The sequence below is a fragment of the Haliotis asinina genome, chromosome 9 (genome assembly GCF_037392515.1).
Source record: "Haliotis asinina isolate JCU_RB_2024 chromosome 9, JCU_Hal_asi_v2, whole genome shotgun sequence".
NCBI classification, from domain to species: domain Eukaryota; kingdom Metazoa; phylum Mollusca; class Gastropoda; order Lepetellida; family Haliotidae; genus Haliotis; species Haliotis asinina.
Genome location: NC_090288.1, coordinates 34,240,437 through 34,264,628, shown reverse-complemented (window position 1 = coordinate 34,264,628; position 24,192 = coordinate 34,240,437). Strand labels below are relative to the sequence as shown.

Here is a 24,192-nt window from a genome sequence, read left to right as displayed (position 1 = left end):
AGAGCATTGTGGCGCGAGATCTTGACGCATCACACCCGGTAATAACTATCATTACTATATACTACGAGGGATAGGGCATTGTGACGTGAGATCTTGACGCATCACACCCGGTAATAAGTATCATTACTATATACTACGAGGGATAGAGCATTGTGACGTGAGATCTTGACGCATCACACCCGGTAATAAGTATAATTACTATATACTACGAGGGATAGAGCATTGTGACGCGAGATCTTGACGCATCATACCCGGTAATACCTATAATTACTATATACTACGAGGGATAGAGCATTGTGACGCGAGATCTTGACGCATCACACCCGGTAATAACTATAATTACTATATACTACGAGGGATAGAGCACTGTGGAGCGAGATCTTGACGCATCACACCCGGTAATATGTATAATTACCATATACTATGTGGGATAGAGCATTGTGGAGCGAGATCTTGACTGTGGCGCGAGATCTTGAAGTGTAACACCCAGTAATAAGTATACTATATACTACTGCGGTGACATGGAAGTCGTTTTGCTTCATGACTACAACCTAAGAGCAGAGGGGGCGCGTATTGTTACTGAATACGTCTTTACTCAGTAAAGATATACAATATCAATAGTTATGAATTTCTAACATTTCTATGGAACATCCCCTAGTTTTGTACGAGTATGTGTTTATGGGAGACGCATTCTTTGAGTACAATCCACACACGTAGTTTCATCATCGGTAGGTACAGTTAACTACGGAAAAGACGAAGTCAAAAGGAGTCCTAAATTAAGGTTGTCAAAACGATTGCTCGATCTACGCTGTTGAGGGAGGGATAGACTATAATACTAAAACATATTAAATCATTTTCAAAGTTTATTTATACTTTTTCAAAAACTGCGTTCTAATCTCCGTTACCTATCTGCTAGACTAAAAACTAAACGCAAGAAAATCAGCTTATATTAGAAATGTAAATAACCGAATCTGGACCAGGCAAGCCAGTGATCAACAGCATGAGCATCGATCTACGCATCTGGGATATGATGACATGTATCAGTTAAGTAAGAGAGCCTGACCACCTGATCCCTTTAGTCGACTCTTACAACAAGAATGGATTACTAAGATGAATTCTGACCCTGATCTTTACGTTTTCCTGATGTCATGTACATATCTGCACTCGATTGAACAGAACACTGGAGGTCTGAGGTCTGCTTCAATTCAGGATTTCCTGATGAAGAAACTGTACAGAAAAAACCTGTAATACCTGCAAACTTTCACCTTTAGAAGATCAACATTCCATATTACCTATTTGTAACTGGAATCAGTTATTCCGACGTTTGCATAATCCATTTACTCAACAATCCACAAAATATTAATATTCTTGTCATACGAAAACTAGTATCATTTTATTTAGATGTAATTAAAGAGTTTGTGTGCTTGTGATACAGTCGTAATTAACATAACTCTAACATCTAACTCTATGCCTCTTGATGTGTAAGGGGCGCTGGGATAGCCTAGTTGTTAAAGTGTTCATTCATCACGCTAAAGACCCGGGTTCGAATCCCCACATTGGCACAATGTGTGACGCCTATTTCTGGAGTCCCCGTCGTGATAGTGCTGGATTATTGCCAAAAAGCACTCATTCTCGATGATTCTAAATTAAATTGGGTGCGGTGGAGTAGGATAGTGGGTAAAACGTTTGCTCGTCACCCCGAAGATCGGGGTTCGATTTCCTACATGGATACAATGTTTGAAGCCCATTTCTGGTGTTCCCAGCTAGATACTGCTGGAATATTGTTAAAAGCGGAGAAAAATTGTACTCACTCTAAATTAAGTCATATTACCTTCTACACATAAATCTGTCGAACAGAGATACAGAGTGACGCTAAATTCACTGCAGGTAGTATACACCCGTAGCGATATACTGTTAACCATATACTAGGTCATCACATCTGCAACTACATGGGTGTACAATTCACATAAAACTGTACAAGCCCTGTTCATGCAATTTTCATCAAAACTGATTTTGTTTATACAGCACGTATTTTCAACAGATTCAGATAGGTTCAGATAGGTTCCTCACCACACCAGCCTGTTTCATGTTTTCTATTCTCTAGGCAATTGAAAGACAGATTTAAAAAGTCTTCATTCCCTCCCGACGTGTGTACTGTGTCCCAGGCGGTTCTGAACAAATTATTTCCTTCGTTGACATTTATGGCTGAAAGAGTTTTAGTGGCGTTATATAGCACCTTGGTAAAGAGCTACTCGCAAGGTAATTACATAACCCAGATCGGCTGATCAGAACGAACGGTTCAGTAAAGACTCATCGATTCAGGTGAACTCAAATAATATTTTGTGAATATCGTTCGATCATGTCAGTAAATGAGTTTAGTTTTAAGACGCCTTCAGTTAAACCGGGAAACCAACATTTACATTTTTTTTTCTAATTTGACGCACCAGTGATCTGAATGATGTCCTTTGCTGTTCCCTGTTTTTGATATCTCGAGTTGTTGACGTAACGCTGTGTGTCTCTGGATCGGGGGTAATGCATGGGTGGTTCGGGAGACTTTCGTCATATTTTCTCTCGATCCTAACTCATGGACAATCGCCAGCGTCTTTAGGGTATGGACGGAATTATCGAGTGGACTATGGTCAGGGTTGGTAATTATTCAAGCTCCTGGAAGAATACGCCTAGCAGAATGTAAGCAGTGATTATATTCAACAGTGATTATATTCAACGTTATAGATAATAACTATGTTCCCAAGAAGCCTGTTACCAACCAAAACCAAATAGCCAACCCAGCCAGTCAGCCAACCAGTTAACCAGCCAGCCATCTAGGTAGCCAACCGTCCAGCCAGTTAGCCAGCCAGCCAGCAGGTCATCAGACCAACAACCAACCAGACAGTCATTCATCCATTGAAACAAGAACAAGTGTACAAACGATGGGATCACCAAAGAAACAGACGAATGTTGGGTACCCTCATGTTGTATTTATAAGTATGTTACAACGCGAATATTACATGAAAATGTTACACATTAGCTGAACACTGACAGCTACAATACACGTGTGCTCTCCTTATCCAACTCAGCCCACGACGAATGTAGCTGTATTAACTCTGGAAGACAAAGAAACAGGGTCACTTTACAATGAACTTGCTAGGAATCCAGTACTTATTTCGGTTTTCCGTTCAAGTACAAATTAACAGTGTGGCTCATGTGCGCTTTCTGACTGACTCGCTCAATGTAGTATGAGTGAGTGAGTTTAGTTTTATGCCGCACTCAGCAATATTCCAGTTATGTGGCGGCGGTCTGTATATAAACGAGTTTGGGCCAGACAATCTAGTGATACACAGCACGAGCATTGCTCAAATGCTAACCGCTGGCGTGTGTCAACCAAGTCAGCGAGTCTGAGCACCTGATCCCGTAAGTCGCCCTTTACTGAAGATCAGTACTAATCCGGATCTTCGCGGGTCTGGTCGATACTTAATAAGTTTATAGGTTAATAGGTTTTGAACCACTACCGTGATACATACGACTTTTCACATATATATTCGTATTTATATAGGCATTGGTCATCCGCCCACTGGAGGTGCTGTTTGCCATACAGAATAACGCAGTCTTGTTCAGTGGCTTTCTGGTTGGGTTCAGCAGGCGCCCAGTCGAAGAAAGTGGCGTTTTGTCTGGTGGACTCCCAAACCCAGACGCCCTCCTCTCTAACATCGCTCAGTCCGATCCATATCTTGTCAAGATCTGTAACAGGAAAAGAGAATTTTATCTCCCAGTTGAAATTTCTTTTTAAAATTGTTTAGGTCATAATGTAATATAGCAAGACAACGAGCAAAATCGTTGTATAGTGGTATCCTTCAGAATAATGTTAAGTTATCACGAAATGGTAGTGACATGATTGTGTTCACTCACGTCCAAACCTTTCAGTAACATGCGTCGCAATGTATTTGGAATTGAGGATATGCCGTACAATACTTCACTCACGTGCCATGCGTAGAATTTGGGAAAATACGTGAATCTCGTCGCGGTGTTGTCCTTATACTGCGGTGGGTCGGTGTTGTTGTGGATCAGTTTGTGAAACGGGGTCCTGCAAGACCTGCTTCCCTAACATCAGCCTTACTATGTCGTAACATCGCTTTGTGAAAGTTGACCCACGTACCCGACAGCTTAAACTCATTTTGTGAAAATTGGCCCACATACTCGACAGCTTAAACATCGTGTTGCGCGGATAACGTTTTTCTCAGATTGAGCCTCTACACATCTCATGTTTACCCACAATGTCTATATGACCTGTGTGAATCTTCAAACTTACCCCCCAGGTTCAGCTCCTCGGTCAGGGCATGCATGTCAGCACTCTCTTCCTGGGTTTCTATGGACGCCAGGTAGGCCCCGTGCTTCTCACACTGAAACTACAGACATAGATGACAGGTGGATCAATGGTCAGTAAGACATGGAAATCTGAACCTCGTTTACCCGGACACGCGGAACTGACAGAACTCATATCTAAGTCGTAAATATATACTCTTAAACAAAGTAGGGGAACTGTACTTTCAATGTATGATTGTCGAAATTGGGACATATATGGGATTGAATCAATGTTGATAAATAATAATTGATGTTTTGAGAATGCATCATCACACAGAATTCATTCAAAGCAAAGCTGTTAGTTTAGTCGCCTTTTGTTAGGCGACTGGAGTATGACATGAAAATTTCAGGTTTTCAATTTTAAGTCAGACGCGTGTGATTTGACCATGAAAACCCTGACCATGCACAGATACAAGAAGATTATAGGAAGAACATGGTCGACAATGATTTATCGACCTGCCTGAAAAACGTCAAGATTCATAATGACACCCCATGCACGTGCAGGAGGCTCCCACGTTGTGCATGTGCCTTCCATGCATTGTGTTTGCGTGTAGCGATAACGTGAAATGATGCTGCATACACAAGATGAATGTCATTGTAACGTTCCTCAATGGGTTTTCTCTCTACCAGATCAGTATACTACATCCACATCCGGATGGCGCCAATGGGATTTTCTTTAACGTTTATCTCTAATTTTTGGTAGCTGATATGCGAAAATGTGAAGCATCTGTTAAACTAAGTTCGGCCTAACTACAGATGTTAATTAAGTTCGGTCTAACTACAGTTCCAATGGTAGGGAGATAGAAAACGAGAAAAATGGGACTTAACTGAGGAGAGATTAGTGCAGAAATAAGCAGACTTGGAAACAGACCATCGCTTTTAATATGCAAATTAGTGTGCAGTGATATGATAGTACAAAGGACACTTTTAAATGCCCATTTTGAAATAAGACTTATCTTCATTATAACCGATAGCTGTCGTAAGAAATAATAACTGAAACTATTAAGGGTGTTGCCACCATGGAAATCACTGCGAAAGAAACAGGTAGGAGGGGTCGTCTCAATAGCAAAAAACGTGACGGGTGGAGCAGACGATGGTTGGGGTCGGACTTGGGGATGGTGATATCAGCTAAGATATGATAATCCCACAGGAAATAAAGTAGGGAAGAACACGATGTATCATAACATATCTCACACTATCCAGTTCTGTCGACCTTCGGGTGGTCATGCCACCTGTATATTTTGAGACGTTTAATACGATGCTTTTCTATGGGTATCGGGTATTAAACTCTTTTACATGTCTTAACATACACTTCATGAAAGAAAGACATGTAAGATGTTAATCAATAGATGAAACCTATTCAACACACATGATAAAGCACAAAATGTCCTTGAGATTACCCCTTGTGGCAGCAGGCAGTGCATGCATTTCATGGCAGGTGAGTCGACGGTCTGTCGTCATTCTTGGCTGAGCGACCTTATTGCAGTCTACAGTCTGATCTATGGTTTTCAGCAGCTACTCGTATTTTTGCCCGATTTTACGAGTAAACAAGCCTTCTGGATATCCTCTTACGCATCTCATTGTATGCCCAGTTACGCCGAAGTGAGTTATTTCGGCATAATTTATCCTATTTGCAGTTTTGCCAATTAAAGGGACACAGAGTAATAGCCTGAAAACAGGGTGTTTTTTTCTATATCCGACAGTACTATTTTAATGGTTAAAGTGTTCGCTCGTCACGCCGAAGACCCGGGTTCGATTTCCCACATGGGTACAATGTGTGAAGCCCATTTTTGGTGTTCCTCGCCCTGATATTGCTGGAATTTTGCTAACATGGGCGTAAAACAACCTCACTCACTCAACCGGATGGTTTCCAGGAGAATTAATGAGAATCTATACTCATATGTCTAAGGTCGTCAAAGCAGCAGAATAGTGATTACTCATACACCTGTGATAATCACTTGTGATAATCACTTGTGATGTCACAAAATTTCAAAATGGAATCCAAAATACCAAAAAAGTCAGTATATTTGCAATATTTGCAACAAACAATCATCACTGGATACGAAATATCATGACAAAATATTCAGTGTAATATCCTGTGATTGTCATCCCGAGTGTACACACATACCACTGCCTCCGGCCACGTGTACTTGTCATTTCGGAACAGTCTGTAGCAGGAGCCCTTGTATTGAGTCCAGCCGTCCAGACAGTCCGCCGTTACTGCCGTAGTTACGAAAAGCAGACGATTAGTCGGGAAAAACAGAATAGATATTTCAAACACATTCACACATTGTAAAATTTGGTTGCTTTTTAACGCCGCACTCAGCAATGTTCCAGCTATATGACAACGAGTTTGTAGATAATGGAGTCTGGACCAGACAATTCAGTGATTGACATCAGTATATAGTCAATGCGTAATTGGGATGCAAAATGACTTGTGTCAACCAAAGTCAGCGAGCCCGACTACCCGAATCCGTTGTTCGCCCCTCACGACTAGCATAGTCGCTTTTTGTGGCAAGCATGGGTTTGTGAAGACCTATGCTACACCGGATCTCCATGAGTCCATAAGTGTCAGTGAAGATTCTCCAGCTCTGACAGTGCACTTAAGCTGTATACAGGCTACAGTCGCCTCTTACGACAAATTTAGGCTGCTCGAGGCCAATTCTAATCAAGAACGTGGCTTATCGCAGCGAACACTGTCATTGCAATGCATTAAAAACTACAAATGACGTCAGAAACGATATCAGATAAAATTTCATGTGTACATCACACAGAGTGAGTGAGTTTAGTTTTTTTAGCAATATTCCAGCAATATCACGGCGGGGGACACCAGAAAATGGGCTCCACACATTGTACACATATGGGGAATCGAACCCGGGTCTTCGACGTGGCGAGCGAACGGTGTAACCACTAGGCTACCCCACCGCCCCTTCATCTGTCGGAATGGACTAAGGGGAAGTGAATGGGCGCAACAAATATGTAACGACCATATGTGTCTATTGTAGAATGAATTGAACAGTCTGTTTTGTAGATGATTGTACAATCGGATACAGTATTTCTTTACTACATTTGACTATGCTATGCAAAGTTCAGCGGAATGTAGAATGAAATGAACAGTCTGTTTTGTAGATGATTTTACGACAGGATACAGTATTTCTTTACTACATTTGACTATGCTATGCAAAGTTCAACGGAATGTAGAATGAAATGAACAGTCTGTTTTGTAGATGATTGTACAATCGGATACAGTATTTCTTTACTACATTTGACTATGCTATGCAAAGTTCAACGGAATGTAGAATGAAATGAACAGTCTGTTTTGTAGATGATTTTACGACAGGATCCAGTATTTCTTTACTACATTTGACGATGCAAAGTTCAACGAAGACCGTATGTGCTACGTGCGTGTGTTTGTATATGCGTCCTACCGGCGGAACGCTTATCACAACGAAATAGTCTGTCTCATAGTTCCTGAACCAAATGATTCCCCTGCCAACAAACACTACCTGTAATACAAACACCGTTAATGCAGTAAGTCTAGATTTCCTCAGGTTCAGGTGTCCTACTTTCAACGCGTCTCCTTTTCAGTTTGTTCCACTCCGAGTCATGTTTTTCAGAACCAAATCTAACAATGTTTATGCTTTTCGCTAAACATCTTACTCTAAATGAGTTTTCTTTAAAGCTATTTTGAAAAGTATTTCAGAAGCATCTGGTCATGTTGGGGTGAACTGCTCGAGGTCACGCAGGGCTACACCTCCACTAACATGAGACCAGCAAGTGTGGTGTTGGCACACCCAGGAACCTAATTCTGCGACATTTGAACTGTTCCGTGGCGTATAGTGCAATGTGAAATTTCAACATTTCCAATCATACTAGAGTTGGAACGGTAGCTAAGTGGTTAAAGCGTTCGCCATATGGGAGACCCTTATTCGATTCCCTACATGGGTACACTATGTAAACCCGTTTCGAGTTTGGCTGGAATATTGCTAAAAGCGGCGTAAAACTAGACTCACTCCGACTGTATTGCATTTCGTGGTCTTTATCCCACTTACCGGACGCTACAACGATTGAAGCACAGAGAAAGCCCAAGATCACGGACGTCATGTTCGTCTAATGTAATCCAAACATGTGATAGCGCTACTGTGTGAAGGCAAACAGTTGTTCCGGGTTTTTCCTCTGGTCCTGCCATTTCCATGTCGTCATTTCAGGTAGGTCGCCAACTACGAAACTGAGGTTGTATAAGGTGTGATGAGTTCATGGCAATACGTACTTCATTTCACGGTGTCATTATGATAATTATACAACAGAAACGTCCACAGAGCTTGACAGACTTTCACGGAGTCATACGTCTCAGATAAGGTGAAAGAAACTGAAAAAATGAAGCAGTCTCGAGAAAGCGATAAAACGAGACGTGAAAGTAATAGAATAGATCCAGATGTTATAGGTTTCTCTTTTTCTCGCATACTGAGGCTACCGTACTACCTGGGTCAATCATGTACCCTCATCCTGTTACTGTACTAGGTGAAATTAGCTTATGCGTGGCGGTGACTGATACAATACCTGATAATATCTGATAATATCTGCCCCATCCTGTTCTCATAGCATTGTCGAAAATCACTGCCGCTAGTCTATAATCTGTCAGTATCGATTTGTCCACAGGTAAATTTTGGGTGAAAATCATGCAGTCTTTCGCGTCATGTACGAACTTTGTCTTACGCCATTTTCGCAACGTGTGACAGAAACCCTCTTCAAATAATGCAACCTTTTGGGGAAAAGAACGCGGGTCTTGGGCATCAGCAACGAATGTTTTCACTACCAGCTACATCCAACATTTAGAACAACATCTAGTCTTCGAAATCGACATATTATATAGAAACCAATTCTGAAATGATCTTCATAAAATATACTGAACAGCAAAAGAAAAGCAAATCCGGCTTTTTGTCAAGCGTTTCAACAGAGAACAATTAAAATCTCAAGCGTTTCAACAAAGGACAACCAAAATTATGTCCAGTCATTTATTCTATAGAAACCACTGTCAGTGTAACAGCTGAAAGTTGCTGTTGACATTAAACTGATAACAGTCCGTCAAATGAGATACCCTTGACGCGAAAAGAGACAGTCGCTTTAACAGTGCACATGGTCACCTTGAACTTGCACACAGGCCGTGCACTGAGTTCATTGGAGTCTGAAAGAATCTCTGAATCAGTCTCTGTCCTAACTGTGCAAGTGTGCGTGGTTGTCTACCTGAAGCATTCCCATCTCCAATTTCGTCCAAGAATGTTCAATGGGGGCCATGTCTGGGGAACGAGACAGCCATGAAAGAACTTAATGTTCCTCTGAGACAGATATTCCATCGACAACCTTTGCTATATGAGGGTTGTAAACGTCGCTGGCGTTGTTGACGTTGTCACGCTTGGTTGTCCGATACGGAGACTATCAGCAGCAACTCTGGTTTTCCGATGACGTCGAGCAAGTCGTGTAATGGTGGTGAGATGACAGCCAAACTGTCTACCTACAGCGGTTGCAGAGCCGCCTCCGTGCATCTTTCCAATGACCATTCGCCCTGCTCAGTCGTTAGTGTAGACACCGATTGTGGGGCATGTACACCTAGCGTCAATACTGAACTATTGTTTTTGACACAAACCTTAAAGGATACCTCACAGTGGAATGTATACTTTCCACAGAGAACCGTCGATGCACATGCTAAAATTACGGTTTTGTTGCACTGTTGATGTGTTTGTACTATTGTTTCGTATGAACATCGCATTGCATGACATCATCTCATCTGGGATAATTACTTCACTTTACCATGAACGGTCCATTAGATGCATGCGTACGTCTCTGAGATTTCATTTTTTCGAAACTTGCGTTTCTTTTGAAGTTCAGCATATAACAAAGGTGAGCCCAGGGACGTTGTACTTTACACTTACCACATATTTTGTGATATTTCGTATACATATTTATATTTTACAGCTATATTCTCAGAGCATAATATTTGGTTCTTCAGGACCCCATTCCTCAAAGCGATCTTTGCGCTACGACAATCGTAAGTCTATGTTAGTTTAAGTAAAAGAGTTACGATCACCTTTGGGCTACGATCGTATAGTGGAACGGGAACTTTTGTCATTGTTCTCGCGGTTATTCCTCATATACAATGTGCCATGTGAGGAGTCGATCCTGGGACTGTTCTATTGCCAGAGAATGAGTGGGCGACTGGGTGAGTTGGGTCTTACGCCGCTTTTAGCAATATCCTAGTAATACCACGACGGGGAACACCAGAAAGGTGCTTCGCACATTGTATCCATATTGGCAATCGAACCCGGGTCTTCGGCATGACGAGCGAACGCCTTCACCACTGGGCTACACCACCTACCCCTGAATTGCGAAGTCAGATTACTGTACGTGTATGTATGTCCCTTTTACAACTATGGATCTGACATGTATCAATGCATCCCTACCAGTATGCTTGTTTTTTGTAATGTTTACTTTTTGGGAATGGGGTGGGTGGGGAGTTTGAAAATTTGAATCAAATGATTTTAAAATTATATTTTCATCTATGATCATAAATTCCTTTGTTTTTAATATTCTATTTTTTTTAAAAATTTACTGGTACAAAAACAGAATGTGACTTTCATGTTCTCTGGTTATTTTTTCTTTCTTATATAACTATTTTGGGGTTAACCTTTAGGATCCAACTCTACAATTCGCTCTATATTCACTACACTAACGGGAGAACTCATCTTGAGAATTATCGCCTAGCACCATCAACCGACAGACATGGCAGTTTGAGTGATCTTACATAACACTTGATTTCACTATCCATCACCTCTCCCGGCCTCCACAGCACCGCTAATTTGATGGTGTCGTTTATAACAAACCTTTTTTAGGCATCAGGTTGGCGTGTTCGTACTAGAGAAAAATAACAGATAACATGCAACACGATTCTTTGAGTTCTTTTTTTATGCATTATATTTTCAAATTGACTAGTTGGGATATCGTTTTAATATACGTGGCCGGAAAAGGGATTTCGCAAATTTAGTTCCTTTTGTTAGAAAAGATCTATGTAAAACACTGAATATTATTCAGTGAAATATCAGGAGGCGTAGAGGTATTCGTTTTACAGAGTTGCGTCCCTTACTAGCAAGAGTGAGTGAGTTTGGTTTTACGACCCTTTTAGCAACATTCCTCCAAGATCACGGCGTACTAGACATGGGCTTCACACAATGTAAACATGTTGGGAATCGAACCCGGGTTTTTGACGTGACGAGCGAACGTTTTACACACTAGGCTATCCTACCCCCTCTAGTCTTCGGGCTCAGGGAACATAAACAAACATCGAGCGTTTCTCAACCCATGCCCCCTTGTGACTTATGACGTCATCACGTGACAAAGTGGTGTAGACTGGCGGTCAACTTATCTACAGTCTGTCCGCAGAGACTACGTGAGGATACATTTCACTTAAAACAAAAGAATAACACAAATGCTCATTATTTTACGTTGTTAACTGAACATTTAAATACCAGAGTTTTATTGAACTTAAGGACAAAACTATCACAGATTCAAATCACTGCTGGAAGTAGCTGGAACAGTAACACAAATGCACGTGTGGTACATGAGCGTTAACTTAGACCAACCCCACTTGTTCTCGGTCTTTCATATAATATGCATACGCATTTGTCACACAAACCAATAGCAGTGATACATGTTCTAATGGCAAGGTAAAAGTATGAAAATTCGCAGTCTTAATTTCACTTTATTCGATCTGTATTTATGTTTAAAGTGAAACTCATTGGTAAGCTTTCATTGCAAACAGACTGTAGCAGGGTACAGCAATATGGAGTCATTTAAATAGGGCCTACATTCACTGACATCGTCTATCAATAGCATCGGTGCACACTCAGAGCCGGGTCATCAGAGTGTAACTGATGAAACATTGTTCCTATTAATAAACAATTGCTGCCACTGATGGGACAGTCCTCCTATTAATGAACAATTGCTGCTACTGTCCCTGATGAGACGATGCTCCTATTAATGAACAATTGCGGCGACTGATGAATACTTGCTCCTGGTAAAGAACAACTGCTGCCCCTGAGGAGACATTGCTCCTATTAATGAACAATTGCTCCTACTGGTGGGACATAGCCCTATTAATGAACAATTGCTCCTATGAATGAACAATTGCTGCCACTGATGGGAGAGTGCTCCTGTTTATGAACAATTGCTGCCACTGATGGGACAATGCTCCTACTATATAATTAATGAACAGCTGCTGCTATTGGTGGAACATTGCTTCTATTAATGAACAATTGCTGTTACTGATGGAACAGTGTTCCTGTTAATGAACAATTGCTGCCACTGATGGAACACTGCCCCTATTAATGAACAATTGCTGCTACTGATGGAACATTGCTCCTATTAATGAACAATTGCTGCTACTGATGAAGCAGTGCTCCTATTAATGAACAATTGCTGCAACTGATGGAACATTGCTCCTATAATTAAGCTATTACTGCCACTGATGAAACACTGCCCCTTTTAATGAACAATTGCTGCTATTGATGGGACATTGCTCCTATTAATGAACAATTGCTGCTACTGATGAAGCAGTGCTCCTATTAATGAACAATTGCTGCAACTGATGGAACATTGCTCCTATAATTAAGCTATTACTGCCACTGATGAAACACTGCCCCTTTTAATGAACAATTGCTGCCACTGATGGAACATTGCTCGTATTATTGAACAATTGCTGCGACTGATGGAACAGTGCTCCTATTAATGAACAATTGCTACCACTGATGGAACATTGCTTCTATTAATGAACAGTTGCTGCGACTGATGGAACATTGCTCCTATAATTGAGCTATTGCTGCCAATGATGAAACACTGCCCCTTTTAATGAACAATTGCTGCTACCGTTAAAACATTATTCCTACTAATGAGCTATTGCTCAGTTTCGTGCCTATATAAACTTAGTACTCACTTTCTGTTTTGATCTCCCTGCATGTCGGCTATTTTTGCAACGAGAAACCAACGCTTTTTAAGACACGTTTAAAAATATGATGATTAATCAGCGTTTTTACTACATTTGTTAAACCAAGAGTCACATTCAGATGTATTTGAACAATGTCGATTTCCTATACCAGCCATAGGGCTTGTGATGAAGTATTGGTACAAACTCAATGATCCCATGGCATTTTAGTAACGGCAATGAACATATCAATATTTAATATCGTTACTGCGTTACACTGTCGAGTGTATCGACAGATCTGATGATATGAAGATAACATTCGCTAGATATTTCCCCTAAAGTATAACGTGCTTGAAAAAAGACTATACCTGTTGTTACGAGAGTGTATTTTCTTATATTTGTATTATTATTGATTACGTTATAGTTATTATTGATTAAGTTATAGTTATTATTGATTAAGTTATAGTTATTATTGATTAAGTTATAGTTATTATTGGGTCACAAAGTCTGGAGTTTTTAGTGATAGTTATTATGGGTCTCATTTTCTATCATAAATGTTCAGTGCAATTAGTATGTAGCGGCTGGCCTTTCAGGTAGTGCCCTAGAGTTGCCTCCCTTGACTAGTTGTCTCTGATCACTCACTTCCATGGCTGGATTCTGTCGTTATGTCGAACGATGCAATCGTAGAATAATCGAATGGTAGAAAAATACAATAGCAGATGATGCAGTCGCAGAATATTACAATTGTAGAATAATGAAATGGTAGAAAAATAAAATAGATTAATAAAATCGTAGAATGCTGGAATGATACAAAAATACAATCGTAGATTAATGCAACTGTAGAATAATATAATTGTAGAATAACTGAATAGTAGAATAAAAGAAATCGTAAAATATTTATTGAAATCGTAAAATAATACAATCGTAGGGTAATTCAGTTGCTGAACAATTGAAAAGTAAAATAATGCAGCTGCCCAATAAACCGTCATTGAATAACGCAGTTATAGAATAATGGAACAGTAGAATAAAACAATCGTTGAATAATGAAGTCGTCGGAAAATGTAATCGTACAAAAATGAAGTATAGCTGCTCCTGTTAATGAATTATTGCTGTGAAACATTGCTCCTACTAGAATATGTAATCATTGAATAATACAATTGTACAATAACGCAATTGTAGAATTTTAATGATTAACCAACACAAACATGCAATTGGAAAATGCTATATTAGACAGATAAAGCAAAGAAACCTACATTGCAGAAAAAAGGTAAAAGTAGAAATAAAATTCTATAAAATATTCAAACATTGGTCAGCTGTTACAATGTTGTCGGGAAAGAAACATTTCTCTCGAGAGTCTTTCAGCACGAATTGGAAAAATACGAAAAACCGTCCACTTTCGACGCCTTTATAACATTATTTTCAATTGATAATGTAAAGACGTCGAAAGTGGCCGATTTCTCGGCCTTCGCGATTCAAGAATAGCTTTAATTGTAAATGAAATATAATGTGTCATGACCAAATGATATCGGGTTATAGTCCATAATCATTCCGATTGTAAGGTCTTGCAAACATTTCCTTCAAGGAAATATCAAAATCATCCAAATTTTCGGACTCGTTCTCTGCTGGGATACACTGTGAGGGAGTCTGTCTGGGAAATGGTAGTTGATGAGGGCCGGTTGAGCATCGACATTGTTTACCTCCTGTGTTTTAGACTATCTCATCGGCCCAAATACCAAACTAACCTTAACGCCAGCGCGTTGTCAGAAAATATGAATTAACGCTTTTCTAAAGTAACGGTAAACGACTTTGAAGTAACGGCAGGTAATCACTCTTGTTCCTCTTTTCGTCCTATTTCAAAGTCATTGCACTTTCTTTCTAACCATCCCCAAATGTTGCTGCAGATCCCGCGCACATAAACAATGTTAATAAACACGAGATGTGAAAACTCTAACCGACACATCATATTTCCACGTAATCTTATTAAAGCCGACGCCAATCAAAAGCGAAGAGGGCTCTGAGATGTTGCCTGGCTGTAGAATCTATTACGACTGGTGTTTAATTTCCTTGTTGGAACAGGGCATAACAACGTTACCGGCTTAGAAATAGCCTGGAGAATCCGTTCAAGTGTGGAGAATGGAGGACAGACAGGTTGCATTTGTGTGAAGTGTTCCAGAAAGTCGTTTTCAGATAAATGAACATACTTTTTTCGATCGTATTCATACACATACTTTATCCCCTGCAGTTCTTGTAATGTAGGTCTTGAGCCAAAACTGTCTTCAGGAATCTTGAACATTGCCGCTTGAACATTGGAAGAAACTGTCTTTCAAACGGGCAGATCTCGTAGACATTGTCTTTGAGTGAGTGAAAGAGTCAGTTTAGTTTTACGCCGCACTCCAGCTATATGGCGGTATTCTGTAAATAATCGAGACTGGACCAGACAACCAAGTGGTCAACAGCATGAGCATCGATCTGCGCAATTGGGAACTGGTGACATGTGTCAACGAGCCTGACCACCCGATCGGAATCGTTCGGGTATGAACCTTTTCGAGGTAAAAAGTTCAGAATGTATGTGCGAATGTTCACTTTCGCGATTTGGTAAGCTGTGTTCTGATTGGTCAATCTCAAAGGTCACCTGACACGATCTCCCATAAGGATTTGTTAGACTCACTAGTGGAGTGTAACGGAAAGGACTGAGGCTAAGTTTACCTAGACTGAGCCTTCCCTCGTCAAGCCGAACACCTTCCCCACAAGGATACAATTTATGAAGCCCGTTTTTGGTGTCCTCCACCGTGATATTACTGGAATAGTGCTAAAGCGGCGTAAAACCATACTCACTCACTAGTTAATAGCCTAGATTCTCGTATATAAAGGTAATTAACATGCACCCATAGAGTACAGGTATAGTGTGTGAAGACATTCATCGTTCCCCAATCCCTATGATGTTGCGGGTACGCGATGTTTCAAGGAGCCCAGAGATTCTAACCTTGCTCTCCCTTTAAGCATTAACATTACTCCAACAATTACCACGTCCGCTTCATTTCAGACGAGAGCGCCACCTCGCGGTTTGTTTTCTGATTACGCCCCGCTGAGCGTGCCACGCAAACGCACCACAAGCAATAGGTCCGTGCAAGGCGAGGGAGTCGGACCGGCGTGAAGCGCTTCATTACACGTAACTGTTACCAAGGATACCATATGAATTTTCCAAACCACGTCGCTAAATCTTGTTACCGAGTTTAAAAATATTGACATTATCTTGTAGTGAGTGGGGCCTGTAGTTGCAGCTTCATCAACAGCAGCTGTCACGTCAAGTTTGTGACATACGGCGGGATTACTTTCGCTTTACTTCAATACTTTCCATCAACCCGACACAATACGGCATGGTTAAATCATGGCTGTGAGTAATTAACCGGGGTCGTGACAGTTACGCAGCCGTAATGGGATGTACCCAGCTTAGGTCACTACACCCTTAATTAGCGTATTTATGCTTAAAATTAAGCTGGTAATGCATAATGCTAGATCTGAGTCTGGGGTTGTATTCCTATGGATTGTTTTAGGCAACTATCCGTCTGGTATTGTGTTGCTGTGATCTCCAGATTGTGGTGGTAATTATTTGTCTGGCAATGTGTTGCCGTGATCTCCGGATTGTGGTGGTAACTATCTGCCTGGTATTGTGTTGCTGTGATCTCTGGATTGTGTTGGGTAATCGTCTGTCTGACATTGTGTTGCTGTAATCTCCGGAATGTGTTGGGTAAGTATCTGTTTCACCCGTTAATTACGTAAGGAGTGAAACCTTTGAGCACTCCTTCGTGAGAACTGCTACTGCCCATGGGACTTTTGGCAACCAAGACCACGCGTCACTGTAACCAGGCACTTGGTTTGAGATCTGGAAGGATCGACGAGCGTCCCACTCTGATTCCTTAACGTCAACAGGCAATGTCAACATTTTGCTCGATGAAATCCTCGGACCTGGAGACGGATTTACTGGTCAAGCGAAAGCAGGTTCCAGCTTCATGTTACATATGATCATCTGACGGTCGGCTGCACGTTAACAATGCTTATGGACCGAGGAACGTTCATCCTACAGCTTCCATGGTGGGGGCTCAGTTCAGTCCAAGTAAACTTAGTCTCAGTGTACTTCGTTACACTCCACCACTGAGTCTAACAAAACCTAGTAGAAGGTCGCGTCAGGTAACCTTTGAGCAACTTATAACCGTCCAATCAAACGCGAGACGGTTAAATAGATTTAACTAATCAAACAACGGCTACTATTTAGGGATCGGAGGGACTTTCAAAATATTCAGGTTACCGACACAGATCTCTCCACCAACAAAAATCAGTATATAACACAGTTATTTGACCAGCATTATATACGCTATGGGGGTTCTGTTGACATGGTTACAATTAGAGACTATTTCCGCAATATGACATCCTTGAATATTGCCAAAAACACTATTTTCAGCGACTGTTTACTCACCGTTGTCATGGTTGTAACGTGCGCCGTGTGCATCACCCGGAAGCGAGCGTACGTTAAATGGCAATCGGAATCGTTCGGTTGCGAACCTTTTCGAGATAAAAAGTTAAGAAGGTATGTGCGAATGTCCACTTTCGCGATTTGGTAAGCTGTGTTCTGATTGGTCAATCTCAAAGGTTACCTGACGCGACCTCCTATAAGGTTTCGTTAGACTCAGTAGTAGTGTGCAACGAAAAGTACTGGGGATAAGTTTACTTAGACTGAGGCTCAGTTATACCATGATGATGTGTCTCCCGTGACTAAGTTGACATTGGTGACTGTACGTTATCAAGTTGTTGTAAACCTCACGTTGACTGCCTGCACACTGTTCATAGGCATGATGGGGTCACATCGTTGTCCATGCTGTGGGAGAGTAAACTCTTGCTGAATTCTGCTATTGAGACTCTCCCTTGGCCTGCAAGGAGACCTGGTGAGAACCCTGTGACATTGGGACATTGAACTCGGTCATCGTTTGCAGGCAAGGATCGTCCAATGAACTGCTTTTCCCTTAAATCAACAGTGTTGGCATTTTTCACGTACATAGCATATAAATTAACATACTGACTACATTTGGTTGTTGTTTCCCTATATTCAATTTATCAGTTTTGATGGTCAGAAAACCAGGCACTGCTGCCTTTCGAGACGCCTTTGTCCGACGGGATCGGGTGGTCAGGCTCGCTGACTTGGTTGACAAGACGGATGATGGGGATGCTTCATCAAATCCAGTGAGGATATATAGAGGTAGCGGTTGTTTGTTGGGTGTTTTACGCCGCACTCAACAATATTCCAGCTATTTGGCGGCGGTCTGTACATAATCGAGTCTGGATCACACAATCCAACATCATGATCTACGATGATGTATGTGCTATAGAGAAAGAGAGTATTCTTCGCGAGTGTGTTTCATTTCATGATGGAGGGTATGAAACGAGTCAAGATGCTCATTCATATTTGTCGATTTGCCTATCAATTAGACAGCTGCACATGTCATGATGCGTACATGAAAACAAGGCCAAACGGGGATGAGGACTACTTATTTTTATGATGGAAATGTAGAGTACTGCACAAAAAATCGATGGCATCATAGATAAATATTTTCCATGCACGTAATCCGCATTGCCAATTGAGAATAGAAGAACAACTTTGAACAGCGATATCGCACACAAGTCGGACAAATTTAATTTTGTTATGAAATCCTACAGTCTCATACGGACATTTTTTTTGCAATAAAGGTGATTGCCCACTCGTTCTGGAAACTGAGTTACCGTCTATCTCTTATCAATAGCCCGGATGCATATAAACCTTAGTTTCGAACTGAGCCCACATTGGACGTATACAGTTCTGACTGTCTCAAAATAAAGTCTTATACCAACAAGCTCTGCTATCCATCTGACCCCCGTGGACAGTCACGTGTCTCCTAGTCGACAGTTTCCCTATGAGACCTTCGTGGTTTCCGCGAATCAAGTAGTGCGGTTAACAAGTCACAACCGGAAACTCATCTGGTGCGCTCAAAACTTACTGAACATACTCACACACCACACGCGGTAACGAGAAGGGTGTGGTTCAGTAAACTCTGTGCTATTCAAATGTAAAGACGAGAAATCAGTTGACAAAAATTACCTGTCCCTTTTCACATGTTTGAGACCCATGAAAACCCGTTTTAGAATTGTCCGTCCGTAACCTCTGCCTGTCGTAATAGGCGACCAGGGATCAAGTGGCTAGGCTCACTGTGTTGAATAACACACGTCTTCGCATTCCTATTGCGTAGATCGATGCTCTTGCTATTAATCACCGGAATGTTTGGTTTTCTGAGTGCAAACCCAAAGAAATCACAGTTGCCGCACTAGTTGAGTGTCTGTGTTTCGAAGTACAGTTATTACGATCACACCTTTGTGATGCAATAGCTTTGGCTCTCACTTCAAAACATAACTCCCAGACACAAACCGTATACGTAATTTTGTATGTTTATTGTTTAAATAACGGCGCGATCATCAGCTTTCTTCCAGCTGTATAATGGCGGGTTGTAAATAACAAACCAGGATCAGACAATCTCGAGATTGACATGTTATATTTACTGATCATTTCGGCGCGCCTGACCACTGGTGACCATGTAATTGTCTCTGGTGACAAGTATATGTTGATGGAGACGTGTGTTTATGCCTAGAACGCCCGTGAGTGAGAAACCACAATACCGCTCTTAAAGGAGGTCGATACGCGAGCGAACTCGCATCGTCAGCCCTGAGATCCAAGTTATTTACAGACTGTCAGCACTGGGACTACTTTCAACATGGCTACCGTTGTAACACAGTGATGATATACAAATTATTTGGCACATGTTGTTGAAAACACTTCATGCAGAAATTCACATACATTAAGACATTAAGAGTGAACACATTTGAGTTATTGCCTCTTGGGTATATGTTTAGATATGAAAAATGAAAAATTATGGATAACAATTTCATATTTATTCCATTGAGGGACCTTTCGATTTAGGTTCTAACACTGTTATCAAGCTAAATGCAGTTTGGTTGTATATTTGCACATTATTTTCATTGATGGAAGTTTGTTTAGCAGTTTACTGAGAGGAACCAGTGGTGACACTTTGGTACACATTAAATTTACATGTGGCAGACAGGTGTTCTTCAGTACCGGAATAGCGAGGTCGAACTGGTCTTTTCTCCGTCGTGAAGGTCCAGATTAGAATTGATCTTCAGTAACCCATGCTTGTCTTAAGATGCGACTAACGGGTTCGGGTGGTCAGACTCGCTGACTTGGTCGGCAGAAGTCATCGTAATCCCAGATGTATATACGTAGATCGGTGCTCATGATGTTGACCATCGTATTGTCTGTTCCAGACTCAATTATTTACAGACCGCCACCATAACAGTGGAATATTGCTGAGTGCGGCGTTAAACTAACAAACGGTAACGGAATTGCAGTGTACCTGGTGGTATTTACCAGTTGCCATACATAGAAACGTGGATTTCTGTGTTAATGAGTATCAATGCTGCTCACGATACACAGTCACACAGCGCCAGTTCGAAAGGCACACTCGTCAGATTAAATGTTAAAGCATGGCCCTGCGGTTCTCGGAGGCGATCAATTATTCAGGAAATATTCCAAGCTGCCAGGGAACCGGTGCCATTGTAACAAGCCATCACCATGCCTCGAAGACTACTGTCGCCTAATTACGCAGGAGCTGAGATACATGTCAGCTCGTTATGGTGAAGATATGATCCAATATATCATAACTTTGAGGCCATATCACGTGACAAGGCAGTTATGTCGAGATATGTTTTCCATTCCTGTACTTAGACAACCGTACATGTCATGGCGTTATAATTCCTTCATGTTGAAGTGAGGTGAAATTTATTTTAAGTCGTACTTAACAACACAGACACATTATAATGACTCCGAGCAGACCAGCCCTTGTTGTGCCGAACACCAGGCAGGGAACAACAAGTACCATATTTTAACGTCTTTTGATATGACGAGGCCGGGGATCGAATAAGCGACTTTCCTCTTTCCGGGTGGGCGCGCTAACCATGGAGGCGATCTCCTGTTTGGAATATGGCTGGATATTAGCAATTATATGCACAATACTGATTCAGAGATCGAAGCAGTTACACAAGGAAAAAGACCTCCTCCCTCTCACACGCGCGCATACTGGTAAGATGATCCAATGTGTTGTACTTCTTAGGCCAGTGTAGGTTCCTGGGTACATACTCCCTGCTGCTGCTACAGCTACTGGTACTACTACTACTACTGCTACTGCTGCTGCTATCCTATGATATTACTACCACTGCTGTGACTACTACTGCCAATATTACCATTAACGCCACTACTAATACTCCTGTATTGGTACTATATAGCTACCACTACTGCAGACATTGTGGCTGTTTCCATTTCGAATCCGTATAACCTAAAAGGCAGTGTTTACAGCGGCCACGGTCGAAGGGATATAAACCAGTTTCGATTTCGTACATAATTCCAATATGTGAAGCCCATTTCTGGAGCTCCCCCGCCACGATATTGCTGGAATATTGCTAAAATTGTCATAAAACTAAACTCTCACACTCACTCACTCACTCCATAAAAAGTGATGAAAACCTAGCGTGTTCACATTTCCCTGGCATGGAATAAACCCTTTAACCCCAGGGATCTTTACTACGTTGGGTCTGAGAATAATGTTTTGAGTTAGATTTTATACATGCTCATGTTGTATGACACAGAAAAAAATAATGTCCGAAGAAGAATGAGTGAGTAGGTGTGATGAAGTTTAGGTTTACACAGCTTTTAGCAAGTGAGTGAGTTTAGTTTTACGCCGCAATAATCCAGCAATGTCACGACGGGGCACACGCATTTTATCCCATATGGGGAAGCGAGCTCGGGCCTTCGGATGACAGGCGGACGCTCAGAAGAGGAATGTTCAGTGAGGAAAGTGGACATTGAATGATCACAGCCCTGTGGTTGTGACAGACTGGTTAAAGTATGACATTGTGTGGAGTTTCTTTAACCATTTTTGTGATGGAGTTATTCAGTTATGTTTTAAGCCGCTTTTAAGCAATATGAGTTCAAGCAATATCACTTCGGGGAACACCAACTTCAGACATTGTACCCACCTGGGCAATCGAACCGGGGCCTTCGCCGCTCATGATGAGCAAAGCTTTGACCACTGGGCTAAACCTCCGTCCCACAACAACCAATAAACAAAAACTGAAGACGAAGCGAGAAAGAATATTATGTTCGGAGAATCGAACAAGGACGTGTGTATGACATGAACCACTGCACTACGTATACCCTTCAAAGACTGGGTAACTGAGTTTAATTTTTCGCGATATTTTAATCATTTTAATTTTTCTGGCAACAAATCAGTAATATCATGGCTGGGTGGCACCAGAAATGGGATTCACACATTGTACCAACGTGGGGAATCGAACTCAGGTCTTTGGTGTGATGGACGAACGCTTTAACCACTAGGCTACCCGCCGCCTCACTTTCCAAATTACCTGAAATACACGGTTATCGAGGGCAGTCGATATTGGGTGTCTGGGGCGGTACCGTCCTCACGCTTCAGAGCCAAAGCAATCAAGAAGGTCGACTTCAATCTTAAGGATGGTTTCATCGAACTGGGAGGATGATGGCAGAATAATAACACCTTCAAACGGCATATGTGAGAATTACACCGTGATTGGAGAAAACGTAGCCCCCACGGTGCGTGTAGACAATCTTCCTTCCAGAGATTATATTTCGATTCCGCGAGAAGAGATTTATTGACGATTTACTAACACGCTTGACATTTAACTAATGGGGCCTTTTTCGTATAAACACGACAGTGTCGCGCTGCTTCTTCATCACCGACAACGACATCAGTTGATGTTGTTCATCACATACGGGTATAAAAAGACCCGGTATCTCAGTATGAATATATTGGGAGTATTGATCTATGAATATAATGCGACAGTATGAAAGAAACACGGAACTATGACAGGACAGAATGACGCCTTCGGAAACTCATCAGGAACGCTGACAGCAATACCCGTGAAGATCCGGGTTAGAATTGATCTTCCGTAACCCATTTATCTTATGAAGAAGCAAGAATTAGCTCTCCTGTAAAGTCATAAACCCTGGTGAGCCTGTACAGTTTTGTTCACTGGCGTTGAACTGGCCCAGTACCGGCAAAGAAGTATGGCACTAACGTAACTGTTGCAAATTTTCACTTTACAGTTTGGCCGGCACTGGCCCGATTAAGTTTAATACGTTTCTACTATTTCAAACAAGCTGATACCAAAAGGAACTTTGAAAAACAAAACACAAGTTTATCCATATAATTTTGATTAAAAAACCAAGAGGAAAACAAGATGCGTTATTCTTTCATTGTCCCGGATGAGCCTATTCAACACAAGTTTCAAAATTCAATTCACCTGATACAGTCTTTTTTTAAAAAGAATGTTCAAAGTTTTAAAACAAATGTTCGAAGTATTCAATCTTTTCACGGTTTGTTCAGTACGACATGGTTGTCAAACGATACTATAAACTAGGCCATTTATTGAACTTTTGTTCTGGAATGTAGCATGTCAAAAGGATTTCCATGATCTAACAAAATGACACATACTCAATGTTTCAAATGTCCTTGTCCCATGCTGCATCTTATTATTTAAAATTTAGCTCAGTTGACGATTAACCTTAGTTGAAAATGTAGACTCTTTATGAGTGCTTCTCACAAAACACCGTTACTTGTTGCATCACATTAAGTCAGTTTACACTTAAAAATGGGGAGAAAGTCACACTCTATCTTTTTGACCAGCTTTCTTGAACAGACGCCATGCATATGGTCCTGAGACAAAACCCCACA

At 41.3% G+C, this 24,192-nt stretch overlaps 1 protein-coding gene across 1 annotated transcript; it reads right to left on the bottom strand.

Annotated features, from left to right (window-relative positions):
* Nucleotides 1-2,958: 2,958 nt before the first annotated feature.
* On the bottom strand, nucleotides 2,959-8,589 carry LOC137296352 (C-type lectin-like). The gene is made up of 5 exons (XM_067828133.1): nucleotides 8,412-8,589; nucleotides 6,488-6,579; nucleotides 4,307-4,403; nucleotides 3,522-3,738; nucleotides 2,959-3,104 (listed from the first exon to the last, which is right to left on the bottom strand). The coding sequence occupies exons 1-5, from the start codon at nucleotides 8,461-8,463 to the stop codon at nucleotides 3,074-3,076; spliced, it is 489 nt and encodes a 162-aa protein (XP_067684234.1). The 5' UTR covers nucleotides 8,464-8,589; the 3' UTR covers nucleotides 2,959-3,073.
* Nucleotides 8,590-24,192: the final 15,603 nt, after the last annotated feature.

Coding starts and splice junctions, on each gene's coding strand:
- LOC137296352 (XM_067828133.1), bottom strand. CDS start 8,463: ATGACGTCCGTGATCTTGGGCTTTCTCTGTGCTTCAATCGTTGTAGCG. Junction 6,580..8,411: donor TTCAATCGTTGTAGCGTCCG/GTAAGTGGGATA, acceptor TAACTACGGCAG/TAACGGCGGACTGTCTGGAC. Junction 3,739..4,306: donor CGAGGAGCTGAACCTGGGGG/GTAAGTTTGAAG, acceptor TTCCTGTTACAG/ATCTTGACAAGATATGGATC.